The 17,575-nt window shown below is 46.5% G+C and overlaps 1 protein-coding gene across 1 annotated transcript in view; it reads left to right on the forward strand.

Annotated features, from left to right (window-relative positions):
- LOC111156658 (lysine demethylase 1B) overlaps window positions 1–17,575 on the forward strand; it is a 63,483-nt gene that overhangs the window by 27,205 nt on the left and 18,703 nt on the right. The window contains exons 7-13 of the mRNA XM_022517686.1: window positions 2,342–2,380; window positions 6,329–6,533; window positions 8,570–8,754; window positions 11,670–11,846; window positions 12,263–12,337; window positions 15,711–15,848; window positions 16,822–16,993. Of these exons, the coding sequence (XP_022373394.1) occupies window positions 2,342–2,380; window positions 6,329–6,533; window positions 8,570–8,754; window positions 11,670–11,846; window positions 12,263–12,337; window positions 15,711–15,848; window positions 16,822–16,993 (991 nt within the window). The remainder of the gene's footprint in view (window positions 1–2,341; window positions 2,381–6,328; window positions 6,534–8,569; window positions 8,755–11,669; window positions 11,847–12,262; window positions 12,338–15,710; window positions 15,849–16,821; window positions 16,994–17,575) is intronic.

The following is a 17,575-nucleotide window of genomic DNA, read 5'->3' on the forward strand; positions in this document are numbered from 1 at the left end:
CTTTCTTTCTTTCTCTTTCCCTTTTCTTTTTCTTTTCTTAAGTAGGCTTCATCCCCAGCTTGGGGCTTGAACCTCCTAACCTTGAGATTTACGGGTCCTGTGCTCTACTCTCTGATACAGCCACACACCCTGATACGGTCATTTTAATATGAACCAATACATGGACACAAAAGCGGGTTTCTAATGATACATAAGGAATAAAGACTTAAAGCAAGCACTCAGGTGCCCAGCACCCCGTTTTAGAAGCAGAGCGTTCCTTGCCGAGGCCTCTGTATCTCCCGGGGGGGGCCCTCGGTACTTCTGTCTCTCTCCCTCCCCCGCAAGTGTTCTGCAGTGTTCTGAATTCTGCAGTATTATGCCTCTGCTTTTTGTTAGAGTCGTGCATATTTATGAAACCGATACAACATGGAACGTTTTCTATATTTCTGTGTTGGTTATGAATTATGTCCTGTTGTTTGTATTCCTCTGCGACTTGCTCTTTTTACCCAGCACTGAGGTTTTTCCATAAGTATCCATGTCGATGCTTGAGCCCTGGTTCATTTCTTTTCCCTGCTGGGCAGTATTGCCTTGCGTAAGCCTACCTGCCACAGCGCACCTGTTCTGCTTGTGCACGTGGGGGTGGTTTCTCATTTGGGGCCGTGAGGTGCACGCGAGCATTCTTGCACACCTCCCCTGGTGCAGGCATGCCAGAGTTTCTCTGGAATATTCCAAGGGGTCAGATTGGCCAGGCCATATGGTATGCCGGTCTTCAGTTGATGTAGGTAACCTTTTTATTGAAGTATAACAGAAACAGAAAATGTACAAATCAAAATGCGGAACTTGGGGGCGCTTCGGAGAGTCCCTCTTTAACCAGCTCCCAGTAGAGAAATTGAACTTTTCCCAGCCCCGCTGGAGGCTCCCCTGCACCCCTTTCACTCACACCCTCCGTGCCTGGCTCCCCTACTCTCTGGGCTGGCTGACTGGATTTGGTGTAAGTGGAATCACACAGTGTGCGTTCTCCGGGGCCTGGTCTCTTTGTCGCCGTTATGATTGTGCAGTGTGCCCATGTGGTAGTGTGTGGTGTGTGCTTGGTTCTTCCCCATTGCTGTGTCATTGGCTTTTTTTTTTTTTTTTTTTTAATTTATTTGGGAGAGAGACAGAGATAGCGAGAGAGAGCATGAGTCGGGAGGAGAGGGAGAAGCAGGCTGTCCAGTGAGCAGGGAGCCAGACATGGGGCTCGATCCCCGGACCCTGAGATCATGACCTGAGCGGAAGGCAGATGCTTAATGACTGAGCCACCTGGGTGCCCCAGTGGGCTGTTGTTTGAACAGAACACTGTTCTACTCTTGGTGGACTTCTGGGCTGTGGTTAGCTTTTTTCTGTTACAAATAGTGCTCCTTTGAACATTTTTTTAAAAGATTTATTTATTTTGGGGCACCTGGGTGGCTAAGTGGGTTAAGCATCTGCCTTCAACTCAGGTCATGATCTCAGGGTCCTGGGATTGAGTCCTGTATCTGACTTCCTGCTCGGCGGGGAGTCTGCTTCTCCCTCTCCCTCTGCCCCTCCTCCCTCCCTACCCCCCCCAGAATAAAGTGAGAGTGAGTGAGAGAGAGAAAGAGAGTGAGTGGAGGAAGGAGCAGAGGGGGGGAGAGAATCTCAAGCAGACTCCTCGCTGAGCGGGGGGAGCCCTGCGGGAGGCTCAGTCTCAGGATCGAAATCACGAACTGAGCTGAAACCAAGAGTCCGATGTTTAACTCACTGAGCCCCCCAGGTGCTCCTGAGCATTTCTAATACTTCTGTGGGTGCACACGTTTGAGAGCCCCTGTCAAAAAACTAGCCAGGTTTTGGGGCGCCTGGGTGGCTCAGTGGGTTAAGCCTCTGCCTTCAGCTCGGGTCATGATCCCAGGGTCCTGGGATCGAGCCCCGCATCGGGCTCTCTGCTCCGCAGGGAGCCTGCCTCCACCTCTCTCTCTCTACCTGCCTCTCTGCCTACTTGTGGTCTCTGTCTGTCAAATAAATAAATAAAATCTTAAAAAAAAAAAACAAAACTAGCCAGGTTTGAACTGCTGGGTGTATTGCTTGTATGTCTTCAGCGTGCAAGGTAGTGTCAAATTATCGTGCGTTTAAATATTGCGTATTTTGTCAAATTGCCCCCAAAGTCCTTCCGCTCCTTCAGCTCTCCACCCGGGACCTCTTTACACCAGTAGCTGTCTCCTCCACGCCCTCAGTGCTGCATTGTTTTTCCCACTTGTCGCTTTTACCCGCTGCACAGGTGAAGAAAGGTGTGTTACTGAAAGCAAACGGACACTTAACGCCTGTAGTTTATAAGTAAATCTAATTAACAGTTGGTTTTCTTTTGCAGCCCGAGACCTCAGATCACTGTTCCCTTCCAGAGGATCTAGTGAGTATTTGAGCACATCCTGGACCACAGTTCATTGTGCCTTCATTGATAAAAGTACTATCTGTCAGTGACAACAACAGTTTCATAAGTTTCTCTCTATTTGGTTGCTGATCAAAGGCTTTTGTCACAACCTGACACCTGTGTAATGAAAATGTTAGGAGTCATGGTATCATGGGTGATCCTTCCCACCCTTATAGAGAAAAATAAAATTATATTGCCACACGTTAAAAGGAATTAAAAGGGAAGAAATGGGTAGCTTGCCTTACTCCATGGATCTGCCTTGTTTCTCATGGGTGGCTTTTGGGACCTTATCTCCGCTTGAATCCTTCCGAGAAAAGAACGAGAGGCCCGTAATTTGATGGTCTTGGCCCAGATTCAGCTGCAAGAGAGTGTTCTTGTGTATTCTGAGCTCGGTGTAATTGCTCCATCCTGTCTCTGCCCGTGGGGGGAGGGGAAGCAGCGCGTCCGGCTGGCCGAGCCTCCTCACGTCTCGTTTCTCCTGTGGACCTTCGCTCCATGAGCTGGCAGAGCCCTGGCCGGTATGGCAGATCCCAGCTGTTGTAGAAAATGGTGTCTTGCGTTTCTGAGTGTCTGAAATTCTGAGATTCTGAGCTATTCTGCATTTCAGTAATACAGAGGTGTTAATTTGTGGTTTTTCCACATGTCTGAAACTTGGGGGCTGCGGTAGAATTTTAGGCAAAGGGAGAAGTGACATGTATTAAATCTACTTGAAATCCATTCTGTTACATAAAGGAATGTGTGAGATACACACATTTTTTAAAATGGCCTCCACGAGGGGCGCCTGGGTGGCTCAGTGGGTTAAAGCCTCTGCCTTCAGCTCGGGTCATGATCTCAGGGTCCTGGGATCAAGCCCCGCATCGGGCTCTCTGTTCTGCAGGGAGCCTACTTCCTCCCCTCTCTCTCTGCCTGCCTCTATGCCTACTTGTGATATCTCTCTCTCTCTCTGTCAAATAAATAAAATCTTTAAAAAAAAAAAAAAAAAATGGCCTCCACGCCCAGTGCAGACCCCGAAGCAGGCTGGAGCTCCCAGCCCTAAGGTCAAGACCTGAGCCAAAATCAAGAATAAAATATTTAACCGACTCAGCCTCCCAGGTGCCTCCCCCCATGTGTTTTTAATAATTAGTTGTACCCTCAAGCATTTCCATAGGAAAGCAGTGGCCCAGATAATTTCAGGATTTAGGGTAGACAGATAGATACAAAGGAAAACATAGCCAAATACATTTGCAATGCCTGATGAGTCTGTCCGCTGGCATTCAGACCCTTTTGCACACAGAACACTGAACTTTAGGACAGAGGCCATATTCTTAGGATATAGGAACTTTAAAAAGTGTGGAAGAGTTCCTAGATTTCATCCGCCAGTTATTTACTTTTGTGTAGGGTTAAAGAAGAGTCTAGAACAGGTTTATAGCCGTATCTCCTGTTTTACCCCTATTCTATGCCTGTGGATTCAGGGGTCACTTTTTTTTTTTTTTTTAAGATTTTATTTATTTATTTGACAGAGAGAGATCACAAGTAGGCAGAGAGGCAGGCAGAGAGAGAGGAGGAAGCAGGCTCCCTGCTGAGCAGAGACCCCGATGTGGGGCTTGATCCCAGGACCCTGAGATCATGACCTGAGCTGAAGGCAGAGGCCTTAACCCACTGAGCCACCCAGGTGCCCCTTATTTTTTTATTTAAAAAAATTTTTTTAACTTTTTTTTTAAAGATTTATTTATTTTGAGGGAGAGATGAGAGAATGAGCTTGGGGGGCAGAGGAGTGGCAGAGGGAGAAGCCAACTAATAAATAAAGGATCCCAAAGCGGGACTCGATCCCAGGACCCCAGGACCATGACCTGAGCTGAAGGCAGATGCTTAACCGACTGAGCCCCCTAGGCAGCCCAGGTTCACTTTGTGAGCAGGTTCTAAGTTTTGAGCGCCTGTATTCGTTTCCTAGGGCTGCTGTAATGCATTACTACAAACTGAGCAACAGCAGCACGTTGCCTCCTAGTTTCAGAGGCTGAGTCTGAAGTGACACTGTTAGCAGGGCTGTGCCGCCCCGAAGGTCTGGGGGTGCTTCTGTTAGCCTTTTCCTGCCTCCGGTGGCAGCAGCAATCCTTGGCGTTGGTTGGCTTGTCCGGGGGTTACTGTGGGCTCATGTGACCCTCTCCCTGCGTGTCTTCCCTGCTCTGTCCCTTCTCTTCCTATAAGGACACCAGTTGCACTGAGGTTAGAGCTCACCCTACTCCGTGTGACTGAGGACGTTTGTAAGGACCTCGTTTCCAAATAGGGTCATGTGCTGAGGTTCCGGGTGGACGTGGATTTGGGGGGAACCTGGTGTAAAGATGCTGATGGACTGACTCTATCGAGTACGATCTCTTACGTGGTATGTGTATTGGTGAGAGCGGGGTTCTTGATGGTGTCCCGACAGAGTGACAGCCAGGTGCCCAGGGACTGGCGAGTGTGTTGGGGGGACACGCTCAGAACAGCAGGACGGAGTACGTGTTCATGGGTGGCTGCTGGAGCTGCTCACAACCCTGTGCAGAGACGACTCGGAGCATGGTCAAGGGGGCTTCTTGGGGAGGAAGGACTCGGAGCAGGTAGCAGGAGGGCAGGGCCTCTGTTGGGTCCCGGAAGCCCGAGAACTTGGGTTCCTGTTAGTTGAGGCGTCTCCATTCCTACCTCTGCACGGTCCGTTTGGAGTGTCGGGATCTGAACTCTCCGTTTACCCTCTCCTTGGGGCTACACCAGGAAGGGGTCCGCAGAGTCGGCCCTGGTGTGTTAGGGGGAGAACTGAAGCTTCTCTTCTCTTTCGGTACGGCCCAGGCCGGCCGAGGGCAGCCTTGAGAGCTTACAGCAGACCGACATGCCTTCACGGCTGAGCAGGTAAAAGAATGTGTGAAGCAGCTGGGAGTCACTTAAAGCATGTGTCGGGGCTCGTCCTAAACGGAGAAATGCTGGCCCCAGACTTGCACCCCATGAAAGCCGAGGAGCAAACAAAATACTTCTGTAGACTGGCTCACCCTCTGGACCTCGAGGCCACAAAGCCCGGCTCGACAGCAGATGGCATGTGCTTGGAGCCCAGAGGACTGACACCAGGGGCGCCCGGGGCTCAAGGCTGTCCTGTATCAGATTCTTAGAGTTGTTGGAACGTGCGTTCAAGATCATGTTTAGAAAAAGCCATCGAGCATGGGCTTGTCGGCAGAGTAGCTCTGGAAGCCAAGGAAATTTTATTCTTACTGCAGTTGTTAGTCATCGTGGAGATGCTTTGATCCGATGACTCCATGTGTTAAATCAGCTCTGGAATGTGATCACATATTTTAAGACCAAAAATAGCTTTTTTGTTCATTTCCACATTTAGCGTCTTATTTCGATAGTTGTCGCGTATTTCTTCCTCTGAAAGTGTTTAGTAGCTTCTAGCAAAAAGGAGTCCTGCTTGACGGCTTCTCAGGAGGACGATCTTTTTCTGCCCCATTTTATGCCTTCCATCATCTCTAGATCCCTCGTGAAGGGGGCGGGGTTTGGGTGATAAGGGATTGCTGAACAGAGAGAAGTTTCTCGTGTCAGGCTGAAACCTGGGCTTGCAATTAGGGGATTGCACTGGCTGTTACGTTACCTGTGATGCTGCTGCAAGGATGGAAGGCTGTCCTGGATGCAGCTGGGAGACTGACTTGGTATTGGGTGGGGCGGGGGGGTCAGTGTTTGCGGCGGGGTTGGGGGAGGGTGGATGCGGGGCACAGGAGGAGGCTGTTGCCGCCGATCCAGAAGAACTCTGCTAGGAAACCTTCTCTCTGGGCACCATCGGCCGTCTTTATTTCTAAATCTGAGTGTGCCGAGCTCTGGTGTGGGGCCGTGGAGGGTGAAGGGGCAGGAAGCCGTCCGTCCTCGGCTGAGCCTGTGTGTCTGTTTCTTGTCTGCCATTGTGCCTCTTGGTCTCCCTCTGCCCCGCTCCAGAGAGTGTCGGAAGTCTCCAACCACTGGTGGTACTCCATGCTCATCCTCCCTCCCTTGCTGAAGGACAGCGTGGCCGCACCCCTGCTCTCTGCCTACTACCCCGACTGCGTGGGCATGAGCCCGTCTTGCGCCAGCACCCACCGTGCAGCTGGCAGCGGCAGCCCCGGGAAGCTGGAGCACTCCAAGGGCGTCCCCTCCTCGCTGGGTGAGAGCTGGTCCTGGCCCTCCCTGCTTCCCCCCCCCCCCCCCCCCCGCTTCTACTGGAATGGGGTGGGGGAGCAGAATGCAAAAGATTTTTTTAGAGTGTGTGCAATGTGATCTAAAGCACCGTGTGATTTCATGGCTTTGGTTGTGCCATGGCTCGGTCATAGCGTTCGCATATATCACATGGTTCATGTCCACATAGGTGGTCCATGACATGGGACGTCTAACGGTGGTCCAGGAATTGTATCCACCAGGTTTGATGAGTTACATCATTGAAATTTAAGTGGCTGCATTATTTGATGGTAACTCAAAACTCTGACATGCTGGGAGAAAGTTTCGACCATATGAGCAGCCTGTTTCTCTTTCTTCTCTGAGTCTTTTTTGCTTCTAATTATGCCATGTAAAACCTCAGTGAAGTAATCAACTTGAAGAAAATCCAAAACTTTAGGTCAGGCCAGATATACCATTGACTGCTTACTCCAAATGGATCTTTAAAATTCTCCACCCGAGTTCTTGGTGTCCCAGCAAGAATTCTAGACCTTCCCCTGTCCACAAACTAACAAACTTTTATGTTTGATGATGCAAATAGATTTTGACCTAAAAGCCCTATTTTAAGGGTCTCTTTTAATTTTTTTTTTTTTAGGTTTTTAAAAAAGATTTTATTTGAGAAAAGTGTGAGCAAGCACAAGTGTGGGGGGGTGTGTAGAGGGAGAAGCAGACTCCCCACTGAGCAGGGAGCCCGATGCGGGGCTCGATCCTAGAACACTGAGATCATGACCTGAGCAAAGGCAGACAATTAACTGCTTAAGCCACCAATGCACCACCCTATTTTAAAATTTTTTTAACCAAGAACACTGGGCCCTCTAAAAATGTGAATATGGCCCGAATCGAAGCCCAAGTGCTAAGTCCCAGGGTTAACAAAGGTTAACCCACCCTTAACAGGCACTCAGATGTTATTAGTGGGTATGGATATTGGGAGGGACAATTTGGCCATGAATCAAAAACCTTAAAATAGACCCCCCCTTTATTCTAGAATTTGTCATAAATAATTATCAAAGTAAATCCTCAAGGGTTAATCCAAAGATTTACATGACATTGCTTACAATAGTAAAATAATTAGATGAAATTTAAGTGCCCAGGAACGGAGGAGTAGTTAAATAATAGGAAAATACGCTGTGTCTGTTGAAGTCCCAGTGTTTAATGACATGGGACAGTGGTCTTGAAAATCAGGTTAGGAAACAGCATATTTTTCTGGCTTTTAAAAAACAAGCGCATTAATAGTCTCTGTGCGTATAAACAGCACAGAGGATAGACTGTAGCCTTAAATGTTACCCACGGCTCCAGGGTTATCTGAGGTCAGTGATTGTTCTTTACCTCTGTGAACTGATTCATGTTCTAATTGGGAAAATTCCAGTGAAGGTTACTTTTCAAATTTATTTCCATGGGGAGCTGGCGTTCGCAGAGTTTCAGTCTTACAAGATAACAATTTCTGGAGACGTGTTGCCCAGCAGTGTGAATATCGTTAACCCGGTTCAACGCTACACGTAAACACAGATAAGGTGGTCCATTTTATAGCACGTGTTTTGTTTGTTTGTTTGTTTGTTTTTTAAAGATTTTATTTATTTATTTGACAGAGAGAGATCACAAGTGGGCTGAGAGGCAGGCAGAGAGAGAGGGGGAAGCAGGCTCCCTGCTGAGCAGAGAGCCCGATGCGGGGCTGGATCCCAGGACCCTGGGACCATGACCTGAGCCGAAGGCAGAGGCTTTAACCCACTGAGTCACCCAGGTGCCCCTACGGCAGGTGTTTAACACCCATGAAAACCTTAAAAAAATTTTTTTTTCCATACCATGGAAATTCAGTTGGTGAAGAAAGAATGGGAGAAATACACAGTTCCCATGTATTTCATCTAACTAGACGGGGAGTGCGAATGTGCCTGCGGGACAGACTGTAGCCCCGGCTGAGGCTGTCCTTTCCGCTTCGTGCCTGCTTGGTCGCTTACCTGGGTGTGCGACGTGTGCATCTGTGCCTTCTGTCAGTTCCAGGCATGAACCGGTACTTCCAGCCCTTCTACCAGCCCAATGAGTGTGGCAAAGCCCTGTGCGTGCGGCCGGACGTGATGGAGCTGGACGAGCTCTACGAGTTCCCGGAGTACTCCCGAGATCCCACCATGTACCTGGCTTTGCGGAACCTCACCCTCGCCCTGTGGTACACTAACTGCAAAGTGAGTGGAGGGAGGCCCCCTCGCGTGCACTACCGGGACTGCTCTGGATAGAGGGGGGCTGCCGTATGGGGGGGGGGCTTGAGATCAGGGACTGTCTGCCTTCCCACCATGGACACTGGGTGGATATTCGTCGTGTGGGGGCTGCCTGGTGCCCCGTAGGATGTTTCGTGTTTCCCTGGCCTCTGCCCCCTAGATACCAGAACATCCCCGGTTGTGACAACCGACGATGTCCCCAGGTGTTGCCTCCTGGGCACTGAGTCTCCCTATCCTGGGAACCACCACGTTGAGACCATGTGTCTAAATTTTTGACCCTCTCGTGATTGAGTATAAGGTGCAAAGTTTGGTTCAGAGAGTTCCAGCATGAATGCCGAGAGGAAAAAAATAAAACATTAAAGACAGCTTCATAACCCCTTGAGGGCAGGGATTCTTACTGGTGCTTTGCTGTCTGCTGGGACTGAAGATATGTTAGGGGCCTCATACAGCCCCCACCTGGAAAGGGGGGAGACCACATGAGAGGGGATAGGAGTTTTTGTTATCATTATTATTATTATCTAAACAAAGGCTTTCCTGACCCTAGTATTTTTCTGATTTATCAATTTCTCCTGCAATTATTTGAGTGATTGCTGAATGCGGAACATTTGGCAAGGCCGCAAAAGTAATCTTGATTCAGGAAAGATGCTCCAGATGGACCGTGCTGTCTCACTGGATTAGAATCCAGTATAAGATGGCCTGATCCAATTCATGGCTGTTAATGCAGTTTCTACGAATTCTGTGAGTGGGTTGGACGAGGCAGAATTATTCATTTCCTTCCCAGCAGGCTGGAGGTAGGTGCTCAATAAACATTTGCTGAACTGAACAAAATTGTGGTCAGAATTTCCTGTAAATAAGTTATAAAGATAAACTCTTCAGAAACAGCCTTGGATTCATTTTTCTTCACATTTCTTTTAGTTTGACTTTGAAAATTGATTTATGGTGGTGAAAAATCTTATAGGAAAAAATCCTGAACCTTATCAGCCTGGATCTATTTTAATATTTAATAAAATAGTATGCTTTGTGTTTAATATTCTAGTGGGAAAACATAATATTTGCTGTGAAAGAATCAAAAATTTTGAAAAAAAAAAATTTTTTTAGAATTCATGACTACAAACAGGTGTTTTTTACCTTCTGCACCAACCCAAGCCGATGTTATTTCTTGAATACGGTTGACCCTTGAACAATGTGGGGATTAGTGGCGTTGACATCTGACACACCCCCACCAGCCCAGTCAAAAATCCACATATAACTTTTGGCTCCTCCTAGAACTCAACTACAAACCTCCTGCTGTTGACTTGAAGCCTTACCAATAATGTAAACAGTTCATTGGCACATATTTTGTATGTTGTATGTATATTATATACTTATCCTCACAAGCAAGTAAGCTACAGAAAATGTTTTTTTTTTTAAAGATTTTATTTATTTATTTGTCAGAGAGAGAGATAGAGAGATCACAAGTAGGCAGAGAGGCAGACAGAGGCAGAGGCAGAGAGAGGGAGAAGCAGGCTCCCTGCCGAGCAAGGAGCCCGATATGGGAGTCGATCCCAGGACACTGGGATCATGACCTGAGCCGAAGGCAGTCGCTCAACCAACTGAGCCACCCAGGCGTCCCAACAGAAAATGTTATTAAGTACCACACTGTGCTTATTGAAAATGTCGACGTGTGAGTGGACCCACGCAGTTCAAACCCATGTTGGTCACGGGTCTACTGTAAGTCCTCTTCCTATGTGTGGTTCGGTTTTTTCAGAGCTTGGGGGGGTTGGGGACAAGTACAGGATGAGCCAGAGTTTGGGACCCCCTCTCTTGATCCTGTTCTAACTTCATGACCGTGGGTCAAGGCTATGTTAGTCTTGTATCTTTGAAACGTTCCAAGGCCTTGACGACAGTGGCGTGTGCAGGAAAAGGCAATGGCTTTTTTTTTTTTTTAATCAATCCTAAATCTGTCTCCTCACATCTTATTGGTGATGAGAATCCAGGTTTTTCTGCTGCTGGGATAAGTGACAGCATGAGCTTCTGCTGTGGCTCTTACTGTGTGGTGTATCAAGTCAGGAATGTATCTGCGACATGGTCAGCCCACGGTCCCCTTAGCTGTCCTTGGGGAGGAGAAGATGAGCTGATGGAGTAGAAATTGCTGTGTCTTCCTTTTGTCCCTTTCTCCCTTTTTCTTCCTTCACCAGGCAATCCCCCCACCCCCTTTGATCCTACTATGTCTTAGTGACACAAGATGGACTTGAGTACCCCGAGAGGGCTTTGGTTTGATTTGGTTTGGTTGGTTTTGTTATTGTGGTAAAAACACAATGTAAAATTTATATTTTTACCATTGTAAAAAGTAGAGTCTGGCATTAAATAGCGTTGTGTAATCATCCCCACATCTCGTTCTAGAACTTTTGGTTACCCCCAGAGGAAACCCCACAGCCAGTAAACAGCGACTCCCCATTCCTCCCTCCCCCCAGCCTCTGGCAACCACTGATCTACTTCCTGCCTCTCTAGATTTGCCCATGGCGAGTTGTTTCTACAAATGGAATCCTACAGCATGTGATCTCCCGTGAGTAGCTTCTTCACACAGAATCCCATTTGTAGGATTCCTCCGTGTTGTAGCACGGATCAGTACCTCATTTCTTTTTATGGCCAAATAATGGCCCACGTACGGATCTACCCCCATTTGGTTTGTCCATCATCCGTTGATGGACCCTTAGATAGTCCCACCTTTTGGCAATTTGAGTAGCGTGAATAAGAATTTTGTATGAGCCTCCGTTTGCAGTGTTTTTCAGTGGATACCCAGGAGGGGGCCTGCTGGGTCACAGAGAAATTCTGTTCAATTTTCGAGGAGCCCAGAGTTCCATCTATTTGTCTTAACAGTCTGGTTTTGTTTCCACACACAGGAAGCTCTTACCCCTCAGAAATGTATTCCTCACATCATTGTCCGGGGTCTCGTGCGTATCCGGTGCGTGCAGGAAGTGGAGAGGATCCTTTATTTTATGACGAGGAAAGGTCTCATCAACACGGGAGTTCTCAGCGTCGGCACCGACCAGCATCTTCTTCCTAAAGATTACCACAACGTAGGTGGCTGTTGCTCTCACAGTAACACAACCACCATCATGATAAATGCTAGTCTGCGACAGCAGCATTAGTGGGTACTAGTTAATGATACTCGTGACAGTCACGTGATCACCACAGAAGCTACAGAGTAAGAGTTGTGTAGACTGTGCTCCTCTGGGGAAGAGACTATCAGGCACTGGTCCCCTAGACTGTAGAAAAGAGGAGGGGCTTACTTACACGCATCCATATTTTTTAGGAAAGTAATTTTCTATGAACATCCAAGAAATGTAGTTGAACTAATGTCGCTTGGCAGTTAGTACCTTCTTAGAACAACTAGAACAATATATTGCTTTCATTTCTCTAATTGGGTCCTTTTTAAAAAAATTTTTCTTTTTTTTTCTTTCTTTCTTTCTTTTTTTTTTTTTTTTTTTTTAAGAAATCTGTCATCATTATCGGGGCTGGTCCAGCAGGATTAGCAGCTGCTAGGCAACTGCATAACTTTGGAATTAAGGTAAGAGTTTTGGGGACATGGAGTTGATAACAGATGGTTAACTGTGCCCTTTGGTCCAGAATTTTTTTTTTTTTTTTTTTTTTTTTTGTCAGAGAGAGGGGGAGAGAGAGCAAGCACAGGCAGACAGAATGGCAGGCAGAGACAGAGGGAGAAGCAGGCTCCCCGCCAAGCAAGGAGCCCGATGTGGGACTCGATCCCAGGATGCTGGGATCATGACCTGAGCCGAAGGCAGCTGCTTAACCAACTGAGCCACCCAGGCGTCCCTGGTCCAGAATTTTTAAGATTTAGAAACCGGTTTCTGATTTTGGTGGAGAATGTGAAATCACTGTATATCTTTATAATCTTTCTAACTGCTCCTAGGAAAGATACAACATTTGAAATGGGTTTAATAAAAGAAAGGTGGAGGGAGGGCGCCTGGTGGCTCAGTGGGTTAAGCCGCTGCCTTCGGCTCAGGTCATGATCTCAGGGTCCTGGGATCGAGCCCCGCATCGGGCTCTCTGCTCGGCAGGGAGCCTGCTTCCTCCTCTCTCTCTGCCTGCCTCTCTGCCTGCTTGTGATCTCTCTCTGTCAAATAAATAAATAAAATCTTTAAAAAAAAAAAAAAAAGAAAGGTGGAGGGAATAGCCATTCTCAGCAGCTTTAGGACAGGGTTTTTTTTGTTTGTTTGTTTTGTTTTTTAAGATTTTATTTATTTATTTGACAGGCAGAGATCACAAGTAGGCAGAGAGGCAGGCAGAGAGAGGGGGAGAAGCAGGCTCCCTGCTGAGCAGAGAGCCCAATGCGGGTCTCGATCCCAGGACCCTGGGATCATGACCTGAGCCAAAGGCAGAGGCTTTAACCCACTGAGCCACCCAGGTGCCCCAGGACAGGGTTTTAGACTCCTAATGAGCAAATCAGAAGGGAGTCTGTGCAGAAACTAAAGCAGAAATTCTCCACGGGCTGTTAGTCAACACCACAGACGGCACACTGGGAAAAAGTCCTTGTTTTTGTAATAGTTTGAGATAACAAATAGCAGCTTGGAAATTCACCATTTCCTGTATAAAATTTTCTGAAACACGCAGTAATTTTTCTTATGCAAATGAAAGGTATCCTTTTTTGAGTAAGTTCTGTGCCCAACGTGGAGCTTGAGCTCGTGACCCCATGATCAGCTGTCGTGTGCTTGACTGACTGAGCTAGCTAGGCGCCCCTCAAAGGCACACTTGGAGTCTTGGAGTCTTACTTTGGAACACAATCTTTGCTTCTGGAAGCAAGATTGAATTGGTTAATCCATGGTTCAGACAGAATTACGTGACTTCTAAAGGGCTATACGTACTTGAGGTGGCCTGCTTCTCCAAGGTAGGATAGTTTTTAGCTAGGGTGTGGCCTTATTCCAGTTGTTCAGAATTAGCCTAAATAGAGACTTACAAAAAAATATCGTGCAGTTCAGAATCTCATTTCCATTAGATTCATTTGAATTAACCACACCCCTCAATTTGTGACTTTCTAAGTCTGACACACTTCTTTCTTTAAAAAACTTATTTTTCGGGGCGCCTGGGTGGCTCAGTGGGTTGGGCCGCTGCCTTTGGCTCGGGTCATGATCTCGGGGTCCTGGGATCGAGCCCCGCATCGGGCTCTCTGCTCAGCGGGGAGCCTGCTTCCTCCTCTCTCTCTGCCTGCCTCTCTGCCTGCTTGTGATCTCTGTCAAATAAATAAATAAAATCTTTGAAAAAAAATGAAGAAAAAGAAAAACAAACAAACAAAAAAAAACTTATTTTTCAAGGACTTTGGTTTTCAGTTAAACCAAACATGAAAATCAGTTTGGTAGATTTGAATTAGTCTTAGCACTGTTCTCTGGCTGAAAGAAATGACAACTTGTTCACAATGTCTTCCTGCTGGAGGAGTTTCAGAGATGAGAAAAGTTTTCAGTAGCTATGTCTAAGAGAAGTTTTCCTCGGTTGAATGGAAGATTTTAAGTCTTGGGTTACGTGATTTTCCTCACAAAACAGAAGAACCTGAGTTGGATTTATGGGAAGCATGTTTGCATTTCAAAATTTTTTCTGAATGGTATTAAGCTAGGACGTGTTTGAATTGATCATTTATTTATTCCAGCATTAGATATTAGCGCCAAGATCTCTGGTTTGTTTTTGTTAGGGAAACTCACAGATGATATTGCAAGGAAGGTTATTAATATCCAAAGTCTAGGGGGCTGTCTTTAATACAGTGCCTTCCTCTTACACTAAAACAAAACTAGACACCGATGGGTCTGTGTTAATCTGCATGAAGTCAGAGAAGAGAGGGTGGGGAGGGTTAGAACCTCAGGTCGTAACCTTCCTCGTTGGAGAGAATGAGGAATAAGAATATTCAGAGGAGCCCTCCCCTTCTCTGCTCTTGTTCACCAGGTGATGAGAGAGACCCCAAAGAGACCACCCGTCCTTCTGCTGTTAGGAAAGAGATTCCCCAGAGTAACCGAGACGGTTGACTTGGGGAACAACCTTGAGCAATTTGAAAGAGTCCTGTTAGGGATCCGGAAGTGGAATGGAGTAGGAGTCACATTTCCCCTGGGTTACTGCGACCCAAGGAAGTGTGGTGCTCATTGTCAGAGCTGTCCACCACCAGCAGCTCCTCATGCCGTACAAAATTTGGGGGAGGTAAAGTTGTCTGGGTGTGGGGCCAACCTGCTTAGGCCAGGCCCACCAGGTCATACTTGGGTAGTATGATCAACGTACACTTTTATTTTTAACAGTAGTCCTGTCCTAGGGAAGTTAAAGCCTATTTGCAAAGCTGAAGGCATTTTGCTCAACACAGAGACATTTTATAGGAAAAACTCACCTCTTTAGTCTGGTTTCTTATAGTGCTTATTTATTTATTTATTTATTTTTAAAGATTTTATTTATTTATTTGACAGAGATCACAAATAGGCGGGGTGGGGGGGGAAGCATGCTCCCCACTGAGCAGAGAGCCTGATGCGGTGCCTGATCCCAGCACCCTGGGATCACAACGTGAGCCGAAGGCAGAAGGTTTAACCCACTGAGCCACCCAGGCACCCCTCTTACAGTGCTTTTTAATTTATGGACTAGTATTAAGTAAAAACTTTCAGAGTACGTTTCATGTGCTAATTCATCCAATCTTATCATTATGGCATTGGAGACGAGACCATTTTAGGGATCTCGCTAGCAGACCACTCACTCCCCTCCTTGCTAAAAGCTGGATGGTTTGTTCCAACATCTACATTGGCTTCTGTTCACACTACCTTCTTTTTAAAGTTTTTTCCCGAGTGATACCATAATTAACCAGATATGGAACTTATGTAACTGTGTGTCATTCTGGATTTATAGTGCTGCGTTTAATACGGTTTCTTATCCTATTCAGCTTCCCTGATTGCCTGTGTTTTTAGGTAACTGTCTTGGAAGCCAAAGACCGAATTGGAGGCCGAGTATGGGATGATAAATCTTTTAAAGGCGTCACAGTGGGAAGAGGAGCCCAGATTGTCAACGGCTGTATCAACAACCCAGTAGCATTAATGTGTGAACAAGTGGGTTTCTTTAACATTTGTGTTGTAGATAATCAGAAGAAAAAATGGTCTCATTTTTCTTGTGTGTAGTATTAATAATGCTTCTAGATGATACAGAACCACCCCTAAATGATTTCTTGCCCCCTCACCCGCCCCCCGAAAAGTCAACAAAAGTAGTTACAGTTCTTCCTTTTGGAGAAGGTGGAACTGTAGCGTGCGTAAAAATTTTTTTCTGAGATCTTTAATTATATTTGTGTGTTATTTGCAGGCCACTCGATTAGCTCATCTTACGGTTGCCAGATGGAGCCCATAAAAATACAAAATGCCCAGCTATGTTTGACTTTTGGATAAACAACAAGTATTGTGTTTAGGATAAGTATGTCCCAAATATTACATGGGATGTTTTGCATGCAATATTTGGGACATACTTACACTAAAAAAAACAAAAGCAAGAACAAACAGACACCAAAACCCAAACTACTCATTGTTCCTCTGAGAGTCCAATTTACCTGGGCATCCTGTCTTTTATCGGGCAGCTCTCTATAGTTTCTTTGAAGACCCGGTAGGCCCAAGGTTTTTTCCTGAAGTATTATTTATTGACAGTAAATTCAACATCACCTTCCATGAGTGTCTGTGTGGTTGCGTGCTCATTTATGGGAGAGTCCACAGTGGGGCTGGAATGTCAGAGCAAGGAGAGGCCGTGCTCAGCCGTAGCACTGGGAGCATTAATACATATTGCCCGCAAAGCTGTAGAGTGCATGGCATGGACGCTGCTGCTGTCACTTCACCTTCTCCTGAAATAAGGTCTCGTAGATTTCATGCTCTTTTTCTCACTGCCTCCCTTTGCTGCCATCCCCCAGGAAGCACATTTAGCTTTCTCTTCGAGAACTGCTAGACCATTTTCTCCATGAGAGCTCTGTCTAATTTCAGCTTAGAACCTGTAAGTATTTTTTCCAGGGCAAATTTTCACCTTCTTATTCTTATTATTTTGAAGCTTGGCATCAGCATGCATAAATTTGGAGAGAGATGTGACTTAATTCAGGAAGGTGGACGAATAACTGACCCCACCATTGACAAGCGCATGGATTTTCATTTTAATGCTCTCTTGGATGTTGTCTCTGAGTGGAGGAAGGATAAGACTCAGCTCCAAGATGTTCCTTTAGGAGGTATGGGAGAATGGCGTTCTGAATGTTCCATTGGAGTCCCCTTGTCACCCTAGCTTGATGAACACTAGCAGCGTCCACCTGTGTGCTCGGACGTCTGCCGTCGGAGGAGTCCTGTGAAGGGCACCTGGCGGGCTCAGTCCATAGAGCTTGCGACTCTTGATCTTGGGGTCATGGGTTCAAGCCCCACGATGGGCGTAGAGCTTATGTTAAAACACACACACACACAGAGGAGAAGTCCTAGGAGCCTTCCTTCTGGACTGTTACGCTCTGTGAAGACCTTTCTCAAGGACCTGTAGAGGCTTGTGTGCGTGAACAGACTCAGATCTTGCTTTGCATAAAATAGCTGATGTTTAAAAGATTTACTTAAATGTTTAATTTTCAGTTTCCCAGAGGAGCTTATTTAAGGAAATATGGTATAGGCCCCATGTGAATAGTCCCTACATAATGTCTCTTCTAGATGAAAAGAGTTTTTTTTTTTTTTTTTTTAAGATTTTATTTATTTATTTGACAGACCGAGACCACAAGTAGGCAGAGAGGTAGGCAGAGAGAGAGAGGAGGAAGCAGGCTCCTGCAGAGCAGAGA

Source organism: Enhydra lutris, unplaced genomic scaffold (genome assembly GCF_002288905.1).
Source record: "Enhydra lutris kenyoni isolate GAN:26980312 unplaced genomic scaffold, ASM228890v2 scaffoldscaffold48, whole genome shotgun sequence".
NCBI classification, from domain to species: domain Eukaryota; kingdom Metazoa; phylum Chordata; class Mammalia; order Carnivora; family Mustelidae; genus Enhydra; species Enhydra lutris.